The sequence below is a fragment of the Helianthus annuus genome, chromosome 2 (assembly GCF_002127325.2).
Source record: "Helianthus annuus cultivar XRQ/B chromosome 2, HanXRQr2.0-SUNRISE, whole genome shotgun sequence".
Lineage (NCBI taxonomy): Eukaryota > Viridiplantae > Streptophyta > Magnoliopsida > Asterales > Asteraceae > Helianthus > Helianthus annuus.
This window is the reverse complement of record NC_035434.2, coordinates 13,674,988-13,698,203: the sequence shown is the minus strand read 5'-3', so window position 1 is coordinate 13,698,203 and position 23,216 is coordinate 13,674,988. Positions and strand designations below refer to the sequence as shown.

Sequence of the window (23,216 nt, the reverse complement as noted above, 5' to 3'; positions counted from 1 at the left end):
TTTTGTCACTTTGCAAGAAGCACCTTTGAAAGCAGCCTGACATACAGTGAAAACACTACTCCCAAGCCCACAAGAGGGGGGGGGGGGACCCCGTTAGATCCACAGACGCGTGTTTTCCTCACATTCATAAAATACCAAAATGTCGGCTGGTCTAAGGGTTGATCTTTCTTCCGATGGTTCAATTAAGAAATTCAACGATGTCTCTTTCTTAATAGAAATCACAACACGCCTCAATATGTCAAAAAGTACATCTCTAATCAAATTTTGTCAGTAATTAAACCCTGGGAGCTCTCTACAATGAGATTTAAGTCCAACATCATCTTTCCATAATCGTTGCTCATCCGGTAGTCTTCATTCCGATTAGCAGAATAGAATAATGGCTTCTTCAACCTTTGTTATCGTTGACGACCAACGTCTATGACCAACGTCCGTGCCTTCATGTAACACCCCGGAAATATAAAACTTTATATTAGAATTATAAAGTTTAAATAAACAAGACTTAATTAACTAGGAATTTATAACCTAGTTAACTACAAGTCTAAAAATAACTTAAATATGGTTAAAACAACAAAACTCTATGTTAAACAAATGTGAGGGGCCAATGTTGTCAAAAATTAAAACTTATGTTACTCATTTTAATTAAAAACAAAACCAAACCCCTCAATTGAGAGGTCTGGTCGATCAAGAACAGGAAAGGGGCGACACCCCACTCTCAAACCCTAAAATTCTACTAAACTCTCAAATTGAAGGCCCAAATCAGGTTGAAATCAAAATCTGAAAATAAAATTGTGATCACCTCGTCTAGAGGATCATCAGGTATATGTTGAATTAGGTCATTTTGATTCAACCCAAATTCTTGCATATGATTGAAATTTGAATGTTGAGCTTAATTAGGTGTTGTAAACATGAAATTGGGAGTGATATAAGGTTTAGGGACAAACCCTAGATGATTTCTTGTCAAATCCTTGCATGATGATTGTATGGATCAAAATCACCATAGAGGGTGATTAATATGTTAGTAGAACTTGATAAACACTAGGATTAAGGCTCTTGTTCTAGTGTAAATTGAAATTTTGAGATATTCCCTGAATTATTGATGTCAAAAATATGTGCATATTGCCTAATTGAAGTTAGTTTGGGTGATAAATTCAAGTCATGAACTTAGTTTAGATCATGTAGAAATTTGACCCGCTAGGTGTTTGATAAAACGCCTAAATGAGGGTTAAAATATTAAATGATGGGTGAAAACGCAGATTTGATTATGTTTATAAAATGATGCGTTAAAGCTTAAGAAAGAGTTCTAAACTTGTTATGAAATGAACTCTTTAGGCAAGGAATCCGGAACGTCGAGCGGACACGCCGGAGGGGATACACGTGGAAAAGGAGTGCTTTAAAGGTACGTGACTTTAGTTCCGTTACAATATGCATAAAGGTTTGGTTTTAGCATATAAATAGTGTCGTAGTGTAATATACATGTTTGGTTTGACCTTGAAGTGACGAAGCTCACTCGACAATCAAACGGGTCAAAATAATGGTTAGAAATGGTTTTGGCTTGTTATTGAAGTGATGGTTTTCACTCGACAAATAAAACGGGTCAAAATGATGCCCTTTAAAAAGAGTCATGTGTACAAGGACTTGAAAGTCCCGTGTTACATCAGTGTTAAATAATAATACGCCAATGGATTTAGTGATGCTAAATGTAAGATGCGGATCCGAGATATCGGATAGAACAAAAGAAATAAATTGCAACTGTAGTTTGATGAGGTATGCTTGAATATTGGGAAAACAAGCATGAAATTCTAATGTAAAGCGTAAAGCCATAGTATGGCGCGAATACGCAAGGATTTACAAGCCCGGGAAATTGGGAAACCATGAATAGTAAGTTTTGGAACTGAAAATGGGTGTTATGCACATATTGTTAATGGGTTGAATAAATGAAACAAGGAATTTATGAACCGTTTGTTCATAAAACGAGTTTCGTAGTGTGAAAATTACATGGTTAGATCCGTAATTTTAATACGGACTCATAGGAAAAAGAATCGATTAAAACGGACAAACGAGTAAAAAGTTATGCCCCTTTAAAGTTAGAATTTTTATAAAGTTCGGAGCTGGGCATAAATGCAGGTAACATACCTGCACCCGCTAGAAGACCGTCTACCCCGCGGTACGCGGAGGGAGACCTGCGGGGCCCTCTCGCGGCCCGCGTAAGCTTACATGTGATCTGTCGCGGGGCGCGACAGACCAGAAAGCTGAATTTTTTTTTATTTTCTTTGCTTGATTGATATTGGAACTTATTTTCATACATTCTAATGTAGTCAAAACTAACAATTGATTTGGTTTTGACCTTAGGTGATGTTGGTCTTATTCCGGATGGCGATCAAGCAAGAATTCCAAGAACCGAACACAAATTTTGAAGCTTCCGCACTAATATAATCATGTTTTAGATGATGTTTGTTTGTAAACACTACTTAATGTTAAATGTTTTAAAACTTTTAGTTGGCTGTATTAGAATACCAATATCATCTAACTTAGTTTTATCAACTAAGTTTTTTTGTTAATTATGCGTTGGTTTTTAATAAGGTGCAATTCTAATAAAATAATGATTGAATAATGAGACGGGTGTTACAAGTTGGTTATCAGAGCTCAAGGTTATTAACAAGGTGTGTTGGTTCAAGGTTGATCAACATCCGGTAAGAGTTAATCATTTTAGTAGGTTCTTTAAATGTAAACAAAACATGAATGTATATGCAGGGGAAGAGTGTGTTAACACACTCAAACCCGGAAAGTGCATTAAGTAAGAATAGTTAAACAAGTTACGAACTTGACTAAATCAAAATAAATAAACCACATAATATGGATGAAATGTTTAACACATAATGTAAACATTTCAGTTTTAAAGATGACGGATATGGGAAATGACGATGCGGTGCCAAGAGTCACCGAGCAAATGAGAGAAGTGATTGCTGAGGAAGTAGGAAAGGCAATCGAAAATAGCTTATCCGGTTTTATTGATAAGATTCAGAATACGGTATTATCGGTTGTTGAGGGGAGAATCAAGAAATTGGAAGATGATGCTAACATAGCTAAGTAAAAATCTACAGAGCGCAAGGGCTGCTCGTACAAAGAGTTTATGGCATGTAAACCGCCACTCTATCACGGAGAGGTGGATCCGATAGTGTGCCAAAGATGGTTGAGTGATATTGAAGGGGTGTTCGAGAGAACCCACTGTGATACAAGTGACTTCGCAGCTTATGGCATGGGTCAGCTGAGAGGTCAAGCAAAAGACTGGTGGGATAATAAGAAAAAGGAAATCGTAAGTGAAGCGGCGAAAGCAATGACATGGGAGGAGTTTAAAGTACCATTCCTCAAACATCACAGTCCTAAAGCGGTTATCAATCGAATCAAAGAGGAGTTTATTCAGCTTAGACAGAAAGGCGAATCTATTGCTAAGATCACGGGGATCTTTCTTGACAAACTGAGGTTTTGCGATGAATTGGTGACCTCCGAAGAACAGAAGGTGTATTATTATTATAACATGCTAAGCACAGAGTATCGGGAGTTCATGACTCCCTCAAAATATGAGACTCTTACTGAAATTATCAATACTGCTCGAGAAAGAGAAATAGAGCTAAAGAAACAAATTGAAAGGGGTGAAAGAAGGGCGCAAGAGGTTAATCCAAGCCCTACGAAAAAGGCACGCATGACTGACTCATCGAAGAAGCAAGAAGGAAAGAGCAGTACGCCAAGTTGTAAAGTATGCGGGAAAGGGCACAAGGGTGAGTGCCGGTTTAAGGACAAGTCGTGTCCTATATGTGGGAAGACCGGGCACACGGCTGCGTTGTGCCCGGGGAAAGTATCGGTGTGCTACAAATGCTATCAGCCGGGTCACAAGAAATCTGAGTGCCCGGAGTTGGTCGGAAAGAAGGATGACAAGAGTACGCACACTGAGGCACCAAAAGCAAAAGCAAGATCTTTCCAGTTAACAACAGTGGAGGCAAAAACAGAGCCCGATGTGGTCTTAGGTATATTTGCCATAAATTCAATTCCTGCACATGTGCTATTTGATACGGGTGCGAATAAATCCTTTGTTTCACATGGATTTATTCGGCATCCTTCCTTTTTTACTAACGAAATTACCTATGCCATTAGAGGTAGAAATAGGTGATAACAAAAATTTCCTTGTGTGTGATATATGTCGAGATTGCAAGATAAGCATAGACGATGAGGAATATCCAATAGACTTTATTCCTATGTCCATAGGAGAATTCCAAGTAGTGGTCGGGATGGATTGGCTATCCCGACACCATGCGAAAGTCGTATGTTTCCGCAAGGAGATAAAATTAACATCTCCAAGTGGGAAATCGGTTACCATACATGCCGAGAAAGAGGGTAAACCTGTTATGTGCTCAATGCTAAAAGCTCACAAGCTCATGAGGCACGGTTGTAGGGCATTCATGATATACGCAAACGAACCAGACAAAGGATTACTAAAGATTGAAGACGTACCGGTGGTACGCGAGTATGCCGACGTATTTCCGGAAGACCTACCGGGAATACCGCCAGAACGGGAGGTAGAGTTCGGAATTGAATTGATTCCGGGCGCGAAACCCGTGGCCAAGGCGCCGTATCGGCTCGCACCCTCAGAATTGCAAGAATTAATGTCTCAAATTCAAGATCTCCTCGACAAAGGGTTTATTCGCCCAAGTATGTCTCCGTGGGGCGCACCAGTGCTGTTTGTGAAGAAAAAGGATGGGAGTATGCGTATGTGCATCGATTACCGGGAGTTGAACAAACTCACGGTGAAAAATCGATATCCACTCCCAAGAATTGACGACTTATTTGACCAATCGCAAGGCGCAAGTTGGTTCTCCAAGATCGACCTTAGATCGGGGTACCATCAGTTGAGAGTCAGGGAGGAAGATATACCGAAGACGGCTTTCCGTACGCGGTACGGACACTACGAGTTCCTTGTGATGTCCTTTGGGTTAACAAATGCACCGGCAGCTTTCATGGATCTCATGAACCGGGTTTGCAAGTCTATGCTAGATAAGTCGGTAATAGTGTTTATTGACGACATTTTAATATACTCAAAGGATGAAGCGGAACACACAAGACATTTGCGTGAAGTCTTGGAGACGCTCAGAAAAGAAAAATTGTATGCAAAGTTTTCAAAATGTGCCTTCTGGTTACGAGAGGTGAAATTTCTCGGGCACGTCATTAATGCAAACGGGGTGTTAGTAGACCCGTCGAAAATAGAAGCCGTGGCAAAATGGAATCCAACGAAGAATCCTTCGGAAATCAGAAGCTTTTTGGGGCTTGCGGGTTATTACCGGAGATTCATACAAGATTTCTCCAAAATTGCTATGCCATTAACCAAACTAACCCGCAAGGAAGAAAAGTTTATTTGGGGCGAGGATCGAGAAAGGGCGTTTCAAACGCTTAAGGAAAAACTGACCCCAAGCACCGGTATTGTCGTTACCGGATGGAACGGATGATATGGTAGTTTACTCGGATGCCTCGCATTCGGGGCTTGGCTGCGTTTTGATGCAACGAGGCAAGGTTATAGCCTATGCCTCAAGGCAGCTGAAGACTCATGAAAAGAAATATCCTACGCATGACCTTGAGTTAGCGGCAGTGGTGTTCGCCTTGAAATATGGAGGCATTATTTGTATGGGGTAAAGTGCTATATCTTTACCGACCACAAAAGCTTAAAGTATTTTTTCGATCAGAAGGAATTAAATATGAGGCAGAGGCGGTGGTTAGAGACTGTCAAGGACTTCGATTGTGATATACATTACCACTCCGGGAAGGCTAATGTGGTGACGGACACGTTGAGCCGAAAGACAGATTATACGCCTATTCGAGTCCGATCGATGCAACTAATTGTGACATCGGGATTGCTTGACCAAATCCGAAAATCTCAAATACAAGCAATGAAGGAAGAGAATGTGAAAAAGGAAAGAATAGTAGGGCAGTTAAAAGATTTGGAGGACGGTAACCAAGGATTAAAAACTCGATTTGGGAGAATTTGGGTTACAAATACATGTGGAGCCAAGGCACTTTTACTTGACGAGGCCCATAAATCTCGTTATTCGATCCATCCGGGGGCGACCAAGATGTACAATGATTTAAAACAAAATTATTGGTGGCCCGGGATGAAGAGAGATATTGTAAAATATGTGGAGAAGTGTTTGACCTGTTTGCAAGTCAAGGCAGAGCACCAGCAACCATATGGTAAGCTGCAACCATTGGACATCCCGGTTTGGAAATGGGAACAAATTACAATGGACTTGTTGACCAAACTACCCAAAACCAGCCGTGGTTTTGATGCTATATGGGTGGTTGTGGATAGATTAACTAAAAGTGCACACTTCATTCCGATACGTGAGACTTATACATCAGAAAAGATGTCAGAAGTGTATACCAATGAGATCGTGGCACGTCACGGGGTACCGATATCCATTGTGTCCGACAGAGATACTCGGTTTACGTCGGATTTTTGGCGTGGTTTCCAAGAGCAAATGGGAACTAAGCTGTTCATTAGCACTACTTACCATCCCCGAACGGATGGGCAAAGTGAAAGAACAATACAAACGTTGGAAGATATGTTGCGTGCTTGCATTATCGACTTTGGGGGCAGTTGGGATGTCCATCTACTCTTGGTTGAATTCTCATATAACAATAGCTATCACGCGAGTATTAAAATGGCCCCATATGAGATGTTATATGGTAGAAAGTGCCGAACCCCAGTATGTTGGGGAGAAGTTGGTCCGCGACGACTAGCTCAGACCGATGTAATCTAAGCTACGAATCAGAAAATCGACTTGGTCCGCATTCACTTAAAAGCAGCTCAGGATCGACAAAAATCGTATGCGGATAAACGAAGGAGGACAATAGAATTTCAAGTAGGCGACAAGGTAATGTTGAAAGTATCGCCGTGGAAGGGGATAATTCGGTTTAGAAAAAGAGGAAAATTGAGCCCAAGATTTATTGGGCCATTCGAAATCGTTGAACGGGTTGGTAAGGTAGCATACCGTCTCGAGCTGCCTGAGGAGTTGATACGTGGTTGAAAACCGGTGCTTGTAATTGCTTAATTTGATGTTATTACACAAGTTTTAGTTTCGAATAGCCTACTTTTGATTAGATATGTATTTTGCAGGTCTAGCAGAGTTTAAGGAGCTTTTCGGGAACTTTACAGGTCACCGGGATGAAAAACGAGCCACCGGGAAGCTTTACGGGTCAACCAGAAGCAAGGAACACGAAAAACGAAGAAACGGAATTCGGAGCACCGTCGCCGACACCCATATGGGCCGTCGCCGACGACCATTGTTTATCACCGTCGCCAAGATTTCACCGTAGACAGCGTGTTAGGCCGTCGGGTGAAATGGAACAAGCACACACCGTCGCCGACGGGGCTTCAGGCCGTCGGCGACGGTCCTTCTATGTTGCAGCCGAGTTTGTTTGCAAATTAGCTTGTTTTGACGAATGAAAAGGGGGTTGTTGGCAATTATTCGGGAGTTACATAATTCATGGAGGTTTGAACTTCACCTTAGAGCCATTATTGATCATTCTTCACCTACCATTCCATCTATCATCCTCTCTACAACCCGAATCAAGAAGAATTCATCATCATCTTCTTGATTCGAAACCCTAGCTCCACGAATTCCCCAATCCATCAATTCACTCATCCATTCATCATCACCAATCATCTAAATCCCTAAACTTCATCCATCAATCCATCTTCAAGCTTCACAATGATCCAATTCATGCTTCCAACATCCGGTGATCAAGTTTCTTTGATCATGCTTGGCTAATTTCTTGGAGGTTTCACCCCGGTGTAGACTTTTGTAAGGTTTAGGGTTTATTATGTTTTGTTAATTGTTTTGTGACAACTTGAATTGCGTTTGAATCTTAGACAATTGTCCTACGTTGGTATTGAATTTGCAAATTGTCGAGTGAATGATTAAATTTGACTTTGTGAAATGAGTACACGTATTTATGCCTTGTCTTTTGGTAGGATTTGCTAGTCCAAAGTAACGAAGTGTATCATGGTCCGTTGTTTGCGACGTTGATAGCGATTGACACCTAAGCTTTGTGATTGTGATCCGTTAATGAACTATTTCAAGTGAAACTAATTGAAAATACATAGTAACCCTAAGTCTTGCAATTGTTGAAACCGGGTGTGAACCTTGTTTTCTCATTATTGTTCAAACAATCATTTTCAATTCTTGCATTTAGTAATCTCGAGTAGTTAATTTAATTAATCATTTTAGTAACTCTAATTCACATCTTCCAATCAAACAAAAACACAAAAATATATCTTAGCAATCTTCATAATTGTGACAACTTCATAATTCAATCAAATCCGTACACAAACCACATACTCTTCGTGGTTCGACCCCTCACTACCACTAGCTATTTGTTAAGGGTAATTAGGGTATATAAATACTATCTTTGACCGGAGCGCGACACTCCGATCAAATTTTGGCGCCGTTGCCGGGGAGTGCGTGCGCTTTGTGTTTGGATATTGTTTGAATTTGAGTGATTATCTGTTTAACTTGTTTAGCTTTCTTTTTGTATTTGTCTTTTTCTTTGTTACGCGGGGTGTGTTACTTGTGCAGGTTACAGGTAGTGCATGCGTACGCGAAACTCCGGGAGGACGTCACCGTTAGTCTACGAACCGGAAATCGAAAGACTCGCAAGAAGGAACCTAGCAAGCCAGTTAGAAGCAACTCTTGCTTCTAATCAAACCAACCAAACACCACCACTCACGCCGACCATTGAAACCGATTCAATGGCGAATCAAAACTCCAATCAAAACCAGAACCAATTCCAATACCGGAGCAACTTTAATCCCACTCAAAACACCCAACCTATACCTCAAGAACAACCGGGTGGTAATACCAACGCTAGACCACCCACCCCCCCTTTCCGAAACCAAAATCCTAATAACACCCAACGAACACCCCAACAACAAACCCTTCACCGACAAGCGTCGTTACCTATCAACCTTGATGATCGGAATGTCAATTCCGACCGTAGGGGTAATCGTGATCGCGGCAATCCCGCGGATGAAGACCCATTTTTCAATATCGACGATTTGAGGAACGCAATCCCCGATGATGAACCTTACAGTGTTCCCGGTTATCACTCACCGGAACATGTAAGCATTCATACGGAAAACTCGGATGATGGGGGTTACTATGATGATTGAATGAACGATGATGAAGATTGGGGATACATCAATAGGGGTAACGTCTACAATGCAAGAGGGTACGAAGATGAAGAGTTCGGCTATTGTAACATTTGTGCTCAATATCAATTGTGAACAGTTCAATTATCAATAAAATAATGTTATTTGATCCCAATGTTTGTTTTGTTGTGCTCTACATTTTTCATGTTTTGACTTTTATTCAATTCCAAACTCTACATTGCTTTCTGGAGAGTTATACGCTAACTAGTGCGTAAACGTACTTAGTTAAATGCGACAAATACTCCGGAACATCAACATATACTCAACATACCTTAAATAACCTTTACATAACTTAGAAATAAGTTTGGAAGGCTTTGGTATAACAAAAACAAGTTAATTCACTTACAGGGACTAAACTTGACAAACTGCGAAAGTATGCCAATTTGAACTGTAACGAACATTCCGGAACATGTCCATAAGTTAAACATACCATAAATATCCTTTACTAAGCTTAGAAATAGGCTTTGAGGGGTTTGGTATGCTAAAACAAACTTTTGGATCATTCAGGGACTAAAAGTGTCAAAAAGTGCACAAGTTTACACTTTCGCGCATAACTTACGTTCTGAATACATCCGGACATCCAAAAATTTATGTAAGCATCCTTATATTATGCCTTAGTGTTTGGCATGAGAAAAATCCATTCGTCGCGTCATTTGGACCGTCTTTCACGCTTATGCGCATTCCGTCGTAATTAAGCGAACATCGCGATCGTACGGCCAAATGAACCGACATCCGACATATTTTTGGGCATGTTTCATGTCCACAATGGTTAGGCATCATTTTAGGGCCTTAAAGATGGCTTTACAGGTCTTAGAAGGGCTGGAAATAGCTTAAACACGCAACAGGGACCAAATGTGTAAATTCTGCAAGTGGTGCAGATCAGAAGGGGCCAGGCGGCCCGCGTGAGTTTTGCCCAAATATTGAGGCGGGCCGCGTGAACATGTCTGACAGAAAGATTTTGCATTTAATGCAAAATCTGGCCTTTCGTTCGATCAAAGGGCGATGCCTTTTCACCCAAATGAAGGGCCAAGGGCCAAGTTCAGTGTATTTAACCCCTGGACACATGTACGCACGAGATCAAGGCACGATATTCGATAAAACGATCCTAACGGTTCCACTTTTCCTATAAATACCCCCCCCCCTTTTAGTGTAAAAATCACAAAATCAGATCTTAGAGCTCTAAGTTGAAACCATTGTTTCATACCTGAGCTATTTGATCTTGATTAGCACTCGGGGACCCTCCGTAAGTCTTCTTTCGCTCTTTTATTCGCTTTTCGAGTCCGAAAGTCAACGTTTTGTTGACTTTCTGCATTGACCAACTTATGGTCGATGCGAAGTTCATGGAACTTCATAACGTGAGCGTGATCACGATGGTTATGGTCCATAGTGACCATACCTACTGATCACCACGTTATCTAGGCTCAGTGACGAGTCGTAGTTTCGGCCAAAATGTGCATTCTTGCATATTTTGTAACCAAACTACTCGTGGGCATCAAAGCTGTTTGTTTTGATGTCAAACCTGTTTTCAAACTTAGCTAAGCATGTTCTAACATGCTTAGCTCGTCACTTTTAGTTTAGTGCTTATATAGGGTCGTAAGGTAAGCGATCGAAACCATCGCTTATACTTTCGAACCCGACCCATTTGGTCGATCATTAGGATCCGACCAAACACTTTAGGTGGCCATAGTTATAACCTTCCAAGGTTATACCTTGTGGTCACGATGTTAGGCGTTCCAAACGCGTTCTACGCGAACGACGCGTTAGGGTAGCGTAAGCTACCTAAACAGGTCGTGATGGACCGTAAGCACTTAGGTTAAGTTTCATTTTAGTATGTAGGCTTTGTTAAACCATATTACACGAGTCTCCATACTCATTTGGTTTTCGAACCCGCGTACTATCCGATCCTTCCGATTTGGTCTGGTATATTAACATAAGCTACCTATTAGGTGCCGTTGATATTCCGTGATCTTTAGCACTATCTGGTTATTATACAAGGAACTCAAAGTAATCTCAGGTGAGTACATAGAACCCCATCTTTTACTGTTTTCCAAACTGTTTTGGGGTGAAACACATGTGCCTATCTGTTACATTCATGCTTTCCATGTTTTCACATCATATGCCTGCTATGTTGTTAGTACATTATAGTACACGATTTCATTACATTTTATGCTATGTATGCCCATTGTGTGCGTACTTAGTGCATTGATTTACATGAACATTTCTGCTGCATATGTTTACTCAGCATATGGGCACATTGATTTACATGAACATTTCTGTTGCATATGTTTACTCAGCATATGGACACATTGATTTACATTACATTTCTGTTGCATATGTTTACTCAGCATATGGACACATTGATTTACATGAACATTTCTGCTTCGTATGTTTACTTAGCATACTTAGTACAATTGTTTACATCACATGCCTTCATTTTGTTATGACATTTGGTTTGTTTAACATGGGACAATACATTCATTAACATTAGCTACGACGTTCGTTAGTAGGTAGTGGTACCATAGGAATTGACAACTCCCGTTTCTGAAATCCTGGGTTTGATAGGATTGGAAGGAATGACCGAATTCGATATACATAACTTAGATAAACCTTTAATTTGTTTAAGGGTTTATCGCCGCAGTCTCAAGGCTTGGATGTATGCATAGTTACAATACCACATAAATGTTAATATCAATAGAGCATGCATTTTTCCACAGAACATAACGTTGATTTAAACCACGTGTTACTTCAACGACTTGTTTTGTGCAGTTTACATATGGTTTAAGTTGATACATTTCGCTTACCATACATGATTCATTGTGGGATACACATTACATGATTTACATTGAACATAAACACGTTGACATTGACATACACATTGGTGGTTTACATTTGAACACAAACATTTGACATGGTTTGCAATAACACTTGACATTTGGTTTACACATGAACAATTTACATGGTGGATTGGTTTGGGTAAATGATTTAAGTAACGTGGCGTATGTAATATGATACAAACATGGTGGATACGCCGCTGGTACTTCCTATATATAAATGTTTGTATAATGTTACATATCGTGGCGTTATCTAAGTCATTTCAGTTTAGACACATTACATTTTACATAAATAACATATTCTTCACAAGACATTATTCTCACAAACAACTTATCTTATTCAACTCATTTTACTTGGTTATTCAGTTAACCAGGCATTGTTCACTTATCTATACATATCGTTTGATATTATCGTTTTTTTTCAAATGGTTTACAAAGCAAAACAAATTACAAGGTTCATGACTGACTGTTATTAAACATTCTTTAAACTCAAGTCATGAATCTCATTTTCACAAAACCTATGTATCTCATAGGCATTTTTATGCTGACGTACCTACTTTCACATGTGTTTTCAGGAGCTGTTCCATAGGACGATGAACACGACACTAGGGCGGACCTGTGCCTTAGAGACTAAAAACTGAAGATAGAACTAGAATAACTGTGTTTTGGATTCTGTACTTCCTTTTAAGACAATGTAATACCCTTGTTTAATAAATAAAATACAACTTGTATGCCATGGTCATGAAACAATTTAATTCTGTTCACAACACTCCCCGGCGTTTCCGCCGCGGTTGCATGTTATACGCGGCCGGGGTGTGACAGAAGAGTTGGTATCAGAGCCATTGGTTATAGGGAATTAGGTTATTAGTAATGCTTTGACCTAGACTATAACTTTCTAGGACCCTAACACAAGTTATCTTGTGTTTAGAGTTTAAAACATGCACATCACCTATCCTTAGGTGATAACCACAATGGGAACTTCGGTTCCGAATCCGCTTTGAAAATTAATCATCTGTTCTAGGATGATTGATTACTAGGTTTTGAACCCTCTGTTATAAGGTTTTGAACCCTCTATTATATGGTTTTGAACCTCTTTGGATTTCAAAAATCCCGTCAAAGTTTTGGGTTAATAGTGTGAACACGTGCGAACTGGAAGAGTGAATGCCTGTACCCTGGGTTTTCTGTCTAAGGCTAGAGTGTTCGTACAAATCCACATAATCGGACCAGTCACTCTTACCTGGGAACTCTTGGGGTGAGTGTTCACTTATAGGCGAGCATGTCTTCGCAATACACTAATCCTGACCCATTTACTTTGACTAGACATTTCATGTCGCTTATTTGCTTTGCGATGCATAACCGCCATCTTTGCTTTTGATTGCTTTTGCTTCATCCCATTCTCTTCATACAATCATCTCACTCGTTTCATTTCATGTTTTTCTCTTCTAGAATGCCTCCTCGACGCGACAACCAGATAGCTACTGCCGAGCTGGCGGAGATTATTGCGTAGCAGATGGCTGCTCAATTCCCAAATCTCTTTGCTCAATGGAACCAGGCCAACAACAACAACAATGGTACATGCAAATACAAGGATTTTAGCTCGGCTAAGCCACTCAAGTTTAGTGGTTCTGAGGGAGCAACTGGGCTTCTTCAGTGGTTCGAGAGCATCGAGAACACTTTTCGCCACGTGCAGTGTCCGGATAATCGTAAGGTCGAGTTTTCTTCAAGCGTGTTTCAGAAGAGGGCTCTTACATGGTGGAATGGGGTTATGAGAGATCAAGGTGCAGAAGTTGCTCTAGCTCAAACATGGGCTGAACTGAGAGCTCTTATGATGAGGGAGTTTTGTCCTCGTCATGAGCAACGAGCGTTGGAGAAAGAATTTGATGTTTTGAAGCAAGATAGTGGCGAGCACAGGGCTTATACAGATAGGTTTGAGGAGTTGAGTCTTCTTTGCCCGACTATGGTTACCCCACTCGATAAGGCCATCGAAAGGTACATCGACGGCCTACCTGACTCAGTACAAGACATCCTTACTGGTAGCAACCCTACCACACTCCGTCAGGCAATCGAGTTATCAGCGACACTGACTGAGTCGCAGATTCGAAAGAATAAATTGCACAGGAAGGGTGACAAGGGCAAGAAGCAGTCGGCTGACAAGGAAGATAGCAAGAAAGGTCAGAACAAGAAGGGAAAGGATTCTAGTTCCTCAAAGGGGTCAAGGAAGCGTAAGGCTTCCCAAAATTTTGCTGTGACTGCCCAAGCTAACCAGGCAGCTCCCAACCAAGCCGCACAGCCTCCAGCCAAGAAACCCTATTCAGGAAGTGCACCTTTGTGCAATCGATGCAACAGTCACCACCAGCCACAATATCAGTGCCGTTTCTGTACTAACTGTGGGAAGTCGGGTCATCTTGCCGATGTTTGTCGGTTTGCTCAGAATCACGCAGTCCAGAACCCTGCTCAACAGGTTGCTCAGCAACAGGGTCAGGCTGCACGACCAAACTACCCACCAGGTGCATGTTATAATTGTGGGGATCTGACCCACTACAGAAATCGGTGTCCAAGACTAGTCAACCAGAACCAGAATGCAAACCAGAATCCGGCACCGGCTCGAGGTCGAGTCTTCAACATGAATGCACAAGAAGCACAAGCAGACAACGAGGTGGTGAACGGTACGTTCTTTATTAATAATCAGCCAGCATCTGTTCTTTTTGATTCGGGTGCCGACAAGAGCTTTGTGTCATTGTCTTTTGAGACAATGCTTCGCGTGTCTAGAACGAAACTAGGTAAACCTTTGACAGTAGAGGTTGCCAGTGGTGAACCCATTGTTCTTAATTCTGTTCTACGCAACTGCCAGTTGAACCTTAACGACCATATTTTTCCGATCGACCTCACGCCAATGCAACTTGGAAGCTTCGACGTTATAGTGGGAATGGATTGGTTATCCAAGCATCGCGCAGAGATAGTTTGTTCTGAGAAGATTGTTCGTGTACCGCTGTCTACAGGCGAGATCCTACAGGTTCGTGGTGAGAAGCCTGCCGGTGGTCTCAAACTTATGTCTTGTTTTAAAGCACGGAAGTATCTGCGAAAGCACTATGTGGCTTTCCTAGCACATGTTACAGCAGATAAAGGCAAGGGTAAGACTATTTCAGATATTCCTGTCGTTCGGGATTATTCCGAAGTATTCCCTGAAGACTTACCTGGTCTACCTCCAGCACGCCAAGTCGAGTTTCGTATTGATCTCGTACCTGGTGCAAATCCCATTGCCAGAGCTCCATACCGTCTTGCACCGTCTGAGATGCAAGAATTATCTAAACAGCTTCAGGAGCTATCCGACAAAGGTTTTATCCGTCCTAGCTTTTCACCTTGGGGTGCTCCCGTTCTTTTTGTAAAGAAGAAGGATGGATCTTTTAGGATGTGTATCGATTATCGCGAGCTTAACAAGCTTACCATCAAGAATCGATATCCCCTACCTCGCATTGATGATCTCTTTGATCAATTACAAGGCGCTTCTTATTTTTCAAAGATTGATCTACGATCTGGATATCATCAACTCCGGGTGCATGAAGAAGATATTCCAAAGACAGCGTTCCGTACTCGTTATGGACATTATGAGTTCACAGTCATGCCATTCGGTTTGACTAATGCTCCTGCTGTTTTCATGGACTTGATGAATAGGGTCTGCAAGCCTTATTTAGATAAGTTCATCATCGTTTTCATTGATGATATTTTGATATATTCTAAGACGCGAGCTGATCATGAGCAACATCTCCGTCTTACTTTGGAACTCCTAAAGAAAGAACAACTTTTCGCCAAATTCTCCAAGTGTGAATTCTGGCTTAAAGAGGTTCAATTCTTAGGGCATATTGTCAACGAACAAGGTATTCATGTAGATCCCTCCAAGATCAGTGCGATTAAGGATTGGGATACACCTACTACCCCTACTGAAGTTCGTTCTTTTCTTGGCCTAGCGGGTTATTACCGCAGCTTCATAGAAAATTTTTCGAAGATTGCAGTTCCTCTAACTGCTCTAACTCAGAAGAACAAACCATTTGATTGGGGAGTCAAACAAGAGGAAGCGTTTCAGAATTTGAAACAAAAGCTTTGCGACGCGCCTGTCCTAACATTGCCTGAGGGCAACGATGATTTCGTCGTTTATTGCGACGCATCTAAATTAGGACTTGGCTGCGTCCTGATGCAAAGAAACAAAGTCATAGCATACGCATCAAGGCAGTTGAAGATACATGAGAAAAACTACACCACTCATGATCTTGAGTTGGGTGCGGTTGTCTTTGCTCTTAAAATCTGGAGACACTATTTGTACGGCACAAAATGTGTGGTTTTCACAGACCACAAGAGTCTCCAGCATATCTTCAACCAGAAAGAACTCAACATGAGACAACGACGTTGGGTTGAACTTCTAAACGACTACGACTGCGAGATTCGCTACCATCCTGGTAAGGCGAATGTCGTAGCCGATGCATTAAGTCGCAAGGAACGTACTAAGCTTCATTGTGTACGTGTCCAATCTGTTATTCAAACCGATATCCAAGCTCGTATTTCTCAGGCTCAACAAGCTTGTGTTTCACAAGGTTTAATGGATAAGGAATTTCCTTATCACATAACACCTGCTCTTGAATTGAAAGAGAATGGATCGTATTATTTCATGGACCGTTTGTGGGTCCCAAGCCAAGATGATCTTCGTACCTTGCTTATGGATGAAGCCCATAAGTCTCGTTATTCTATTCATCCTGGCTCAGATAAGATGTATAAGGATCTTCGTATTCAGTATTGGTGGCCTGGTATGAAGAAAGACATTGCCTTATACGTATCAAAATGCCTTACTTGTCTTAAGGTTAAGGCAGAACATCAGCGTCCTTCTGGTCTATTGGAACAACCAGAGATCCCAGTTTGGAAATGGGAAAACATTACGATGGATCTCATTACTAAACTCCCGCGCACAAAGAAAGGTCACGATGCCATCTGGGTAATCGTTGATCGTCTTACCAAATCAGCGCATTTCTTGCCAATCCGTGAGGATTATTCAGCTGACAGACTTGCTCAAATCTACGTGGATGAAATTGTAGCTAGACATGGTGTTCCATTGAGCATCATATCTGACAGAGATGCTCGTTTCACTTCTCACTTTTGGAGAACCATGCAATCTGCAATGGGGTCTCAACTTAATCTGAGCACAGCTTATCATCCGCAAACAGATGGTCAATCTGAAAGAACAATCCAGACACTGGAGGATATGCTTAGAGCTTGTGTGATCGACTTTGGTGGTAGTTGGGATTCACATCTTCTGTTGATTGAATTCTCCTACAACAACAGTTATCACTCCAGCATCAACATGGCTCCTTTCGAGGCTCTCTATGGTCGAAAATGTCGTTCACCAGTCTGCTGGAATGAGATTGGCGAGGCTCAGCTTACTGGACCTGCCCTCATTTTAGAGACAACAGAAAAGGTAAGGAAAGTACGTGATAACCTTCAGGCAGCTAGAAACCGTCAGAAGAGTTACGCGGACCTAAAACGCAAACCCTTGGATTTTCAAGTCGGTGATCGTGTATTACTTAAGGTCTCACCTTGGAAAGGTGTGATCAGATTTGGAAAGAAAGGAAAACTTGCACCTAGATACGTTGGACCATTCAGGATCGTCGAAAGAATCGGTAAGGTAGCCTACAGACTTGAGTTACCTCCTGAACTTGGAAATGTTCATCCAACCTTTCACGTGTCCAATCTCAAGAGGTGTTTAGCTGATGAAAACCTCCACATACCGCTTGATGAAATTCGTGTTGATAAAACACTGAAATTTGTTGAGAAACCGGTAGAAATCATGGAACGTGAAGTCAAGTGGCTTAAACGCAAGCGCATTCCTTTGGTCAAGGTTCGTTGGGAATCTAAGCGTGGACCTGAGTTTACTTGGGAACGTGAAGATCAAATGAAGGCAAAATATCCGCATCTTTTTTAATCAGTTTCCTCTAAATAAATTTCGGGACAAAATTTCCACATGTAGGGGAGACTGTAACATTTGTGCTCAATATCAATTGTGAACAGTTCAATTATCAATAAAATAATGTTATTTGATCCCAATGTTTGTTTTGTTGTGCTCTACATTTTTCATGTTTTGACTTTTATTCAATTCCAAACTCTACATCGCTTTCTGGAGAGTTATACGCTAACTAGTGCGTAAACGTACTTAGTTTAATGCGACAAATACTCCGGAACATCAACATATACTCAACATACCTTAAATAACCTTTACATAACTTAGAAATAAGTTTGGAAGGCTTTGGTATAACAAAAACAAGTTAATTCACTTACAGGGACTAAACTTGACAAACTGCGAAAGTATGCCAATTTGAACTGTAACGAACATTCCGGAACATGTCCATAAGTTAAACATACCATAAATATCCTTTACTAAGCTTAGAAATAGGCTTTGAGGGGTTTGGTATGCTAAAACAAACTTTTGGATCATTCAGGGACTAAAAGTGTCAAAAAGTGCACAAGTTTGCACTTTCGCGCATAACTTACGTTCTGAATACATCCGGACATCCAAAAATTTATGTAAGCATCCTTATATTATGCCTTAGTGTTTGGCATGAGAAAAATCCATTCGTCGCGTCATTTGGACCGTCTTTCACGCTTATGCGCATTCCGTCGTAATTAAGCGAACATCGCGATCGTACGGCCAAATGAACCGACATCCGACATATTTTTGGGCATGTTTCATGTCCACAATGGTTAGGCATCATTTTAGGGCCTTAAAGATGGCTTTACAGGTCTTAGAAGGGCTGGAAATAGCTTAAACACGCAACACGGACCAAATGTGTAAATTCTGCAAGTGGTGCAGATCAGAAGGGGCCAGGCGGCCCGCGTGAGTTTTGCCCAAATATTGAGGCGGGCCGCGTGAACATGTCTGACAGAAAGATTTTGCATTTAATGCAAAATCTGGCCTTTCGTTCGATCAAAGGGCGATGCCTTTTCACCCAAATGAAGGGCCAAGGGCCAAGTTCAGTGTATTTAACCCCTGGACACATGTACGCACGAGATCAAGGCACGATATTTGATAAAACGATCCTAACGGTTCCACTTTTCCTATAAATACCCCCCCCCCTTTTAGTGTAAAAATCACAAAATCAGATCTTAGAGCTCTAAGTTGAAACCATTGTTTCATACCTGAGCTATTTGATCTTGATTAGCACTCGGGGACCCTCCGTAAGTCTTCTTTCGCTCTTTTATTCGCTTTTCGAGTCCGAAAGTCAACGTTTTGTTGACTTTCTGCATTGACCAACTTATGGTCGATGCGAAGTTCATGGAACTTCATAACGTGAGCGTTATCACGATGGTTATGGTCCATAGTGACCATACCTACTGATCACCACGTTATCTAGGCTCAGTGACGAGTCGTAGTTTCGGCCAAAATGTGCATTCTTGCATATTTTGTAACCAAACTACTCGTGGGCATCAAAGCCGTTTGTTTTGATGTCAAACCTGTTTTCAAACTTAGTTAAGCATGTTCTAACATGCTTAGCTCGTCACTTTTAGTTTAGTGCTTATATAGGGTCGTAAGGTAAGCGATCGAAACCATCGCTTATACTTTCGAACCCGACCCATTTGGTCGATCATTAGGATCCGACCAAACACTTTAGGTGGCCATAGTTATAACCTTCCGAGGTTATACCTTGTGGTCACGATGTTAGGCGTTCCAAACGCGTTCTACGCGAACGACGCGTTAGGGTAGCGTAAGCTACCTAAACAGGTCGTGATGGACCGTAAGCACTTAGGTTAAGTTTCATTTTAGTATGTTGGCTTTGTTAAACCATATTACACGAGTCTCCATACTCGTTTGGTTTTCGAACCCGCGTACTATTCGATCCTTCCGATTTGGTCCGGTATATTAACATAAGCTACCTATTAGGTGCCGTTGATATTCCGTGATCTTTAGCACTATCTGGTTATTATACAAGGAACTCAAAGCAATCTCAGGTGAGTACATAGAACCCCATCTTTTACTGTTTTCCAAACTGTTTTGGGGTGAAACACATGTGCCTATCTGTTACATTCATGCTTTCCATGTTTTCACATCATATGCCTGCTATGTTGTTAATACATTATAGTACACGATTTCATTACATTTTATGCTATGTATGCCCATTGTGTGCGTACTTAGTGCATTGATTTACATGAACATTTCTGCTGCATATGTTTACTCAGCATATGGGCACATTGATTTACATGAACATTTCTGTTGCATATGTTTACTCAGCATATGGACACATTGATTTACATTACATTTCTGTTGCATATGTTTACTCAGCATATGGACACATTGATTTACATGAACATTTCTGCTTCGTATGTTTACTTAGCATACTTAGTACAATTGTTTACATCACATGCCTTCATTTTGTTATGACATTTGGTTTGTTTAACATGGGACAATACATTCATTAACATTAGCTACGCCGTTCGTTAGTAGGTAGTGGTACCATAGGAATTGACAACTCCCGTTTCTGAAATCCTGGGTTTGATAGGATTGGAAGGAATGACCGAATTCGATATACATAACTTAGATAAACCTTTAATTTGTTTAAGGGTTTATCGCCGCAGTCTCAAGGCTTGGATGTATGCATAGTTACAATACCACATAAATGTTAATATCAATAGAGCATGCATTTTTCCACAGAACATAACGTTGATTTAAACCACGTGTTACTTCAACGACTTGTTTTGTGCAGTTTACATATGGTTTAAGTTGATACATTTCGCTTACCATACATGATTCATTTTGGGATATACATTACATGATTTACATTGAACATAAACACGTTGACATTGACATACACATTGGTGGTTTACATTTGAACACAAACATTTGACATGGTTTGCAATAACACTTGACATTTGGTTTACACATGAACAATTTACATGGTGGATTGGTTTGGGTAAATGATTTAAGTAACGTGGCGTATGTAATATGATACAAACATGGTGGATACGCTGCTGGTACTTCCTATATATAAATGTTTGTATAATGTTACATATCGTGGCGTTATCTAAGTCATTTCAGTTTAGACACATTACATTTTACATAAATAACATATTCTTCACAAGACATTATTTTCACAAACAACTTATCTTATTCAACTCATTTTACTTGGTTATTCAGTTAACCAGGCATTGTTCACTTATCTATACATATCGTTTGATATTATCGTTTTTTTTCAAATGGTTTACAAAGCAAAACAAATTACAAGGTTCATGACTGACTGTTATTAAACATTCTTTAAACTCAAGTCATGAATCTCATTTTCACAAAACCTATGTATCTCACAGGCATTTTTATGCTGACGTACCTACTTTCACATGTGTTTTCAGGAGCTGTTCCATAGGACGATGAACACGACACTAGGGCGGACCTGTGCCTTAGAGACTAAAAACTGAAGATAGAACTAGAATAACTGTGTTTTGGATTCTGTACTTCCTTTTAAGACAATGTAATACCCTTGTTTAATAAATAAAATACAACTTGTATGCCATGGTCATGAAACAATTTAATTCTGTTCGCAACACTCCCCGGCGTTTCCGCCGCGGTTGCATGTTATACGCGGCCGGGGTGTGACAGCTATCAAAATGCCAACTACGTTGGGGATGAAGAGTATGGCTACGGGAATAGAAGGAATGACGGTTATGGGAATAACCGCCAACCACGAAACAACAACCAACGGAATCGAAATGAGGGGTATTACAATAACAATAATAATGAAAACCCCAATCGGATTCCTCGTTTCGTGGGAGGTGGAAATCAAAGAGGTAATCAAGGTGGGAATCAAGTAAGGGGTGATGGAAGGGATGAGAGGCGAGATGAAAGAAGAGACGATAGAAGGGATGATAGGGGTGGTGATCGAAGAGGTAACCGAAGGCCGGGAGATCAAGAGGTCAATGGTCCTTATCGTCGTCAACAACCTCCAGGGGGGGTAAATGACTGTTTCAGGCCGATTGTTACCGAGAACGACTCGCCTATTGTTTGTGAGCGAAGGATGTTTGATTGTAAACCACATTACATCAACATACTTCCTCATTTCAATGGGAGGTCTAACGATGAGCCTTACACACATCTTGCGGAATTTTCTTCGGTTTGCAATACTATTGGGGGGACATAACTTTGCTCTAGAAGAAGTCAAACTTCGCTTATTCCAATTTTCACTAAAGGACAAAGCGAAGCAGTGGTTTCTTACACTCCCAGCAAATAGTATTCGCACTTGGGGAGAAATGCAACAAGCGTTCCTCGATGAGTACTACTCAATGGCGAAGACCGATGATGCTCATGATGAAATTAGGTCTTTTCGCCAATTGTCGGGTGAACCATTACATGAGGCCTTTACAAGATTTAGAGAAATGATGCGAAGATGCCCTCATCATCAAATCGAAAAGTGGGAGTTAGTTAAATGCTTTGTGCGGGGTCTAGATGACAATACATGGAATCGACTTGAATCCACAAGTAACGGGACCCTTCTAAGCAACCATGAAGATGATGATTGGGAGTTCTTGGAACGAATGAGCAAGCGCTCGAAAGAGAAAGAATCGGCCGACCGAGCCAAGAAGCATCCTGTTTCCCGGTCACTTCCCGATCTTGATTCTAAAGATCGGATTTCTATATTAGAGCGGGAAATGGCTCGAATGAAGAAGAAAGAAGTAAACGCGGTTCAATTTGAAGTATGTGAAGATTGTGGTGATATTGGGCATAGAGCGGAACAATGCCCAACGGGGTCGAGTGACTACACCGAAGAAGTTAATCAAGTGTATGGGGACCGAAAGCAATACGACATGAACTCCAACACTTACCATCCGGGCTTGAGAAATCACCCTAATTTCCGGTATGGTAATTCTTCGAATCAAATGAACCCGAATTTTCAATCGGGTAATCAAGGTGGTCAAGGTGGATCCTCGTATAACAATCGCCAAGGTGGTAACCAAGGAGGTTACCAAAGGAATTACAATCAAGGGGGTAACCAAGGATATCAAAGTCGTGAAAGCAACTATCAACGGGGTTACAACCAAAGTGGAAATGGGGGTGGTGCATCAAACTCCCAAGGTGATGAGTCGATAAGTTCGAAGTTTGATGCTATCAT

The 23,216-nt window shown here is 41.0% G+C and overlaps 1 protein-coding gene across 1 annotated transcript; it reads left to right on the top strand.

Annotated features, from left to right (window-relative positions):
• Window positions 1-3,130: 3,130 nt before the first annotated feature.
• LOC110886169 lies at window positions 3,131-7,489 on the top strand. Its single transcript, XM_022133935.1, has 3 exons — window positions 3,131-4,022; window positions 4,261-4,571; window positions 7,199-7,489. Exons 1-3 carry the CDS (start codon window positions 3,131-3,133, stop codon window positions 7,487-7,489), a joined length of 1,494 nt encoding a protein of 497 aa, XP_021989627.1.
• The last annotated feature ends 15,727 nt before the right edge of the window (window positions 7,490-23,216 follow it).

Coding starts and splice junctions, on each gene's coding strand:
- LOC110886169 (XM_022133935.1), top strand. CDS start 3,131: ATGGCATGTAAACCGCCACTCTATCACGGAGAGGTGGATCCGATAGTG. Junction 4,023..4,260: donor AGAGCCCGATGTGGTCTTAG/GTATATTTGCCA, acceptor CTATGTCCATAG/GAGAATTCCAAGTAGTGGTC. Junction 4,572..7,198: donor GAATACCGCCAGAACGGGAG/GTAGAGTTCGGA, acceptor GGAACTTTACAG/GTCACCGGGATGAAAAACGA.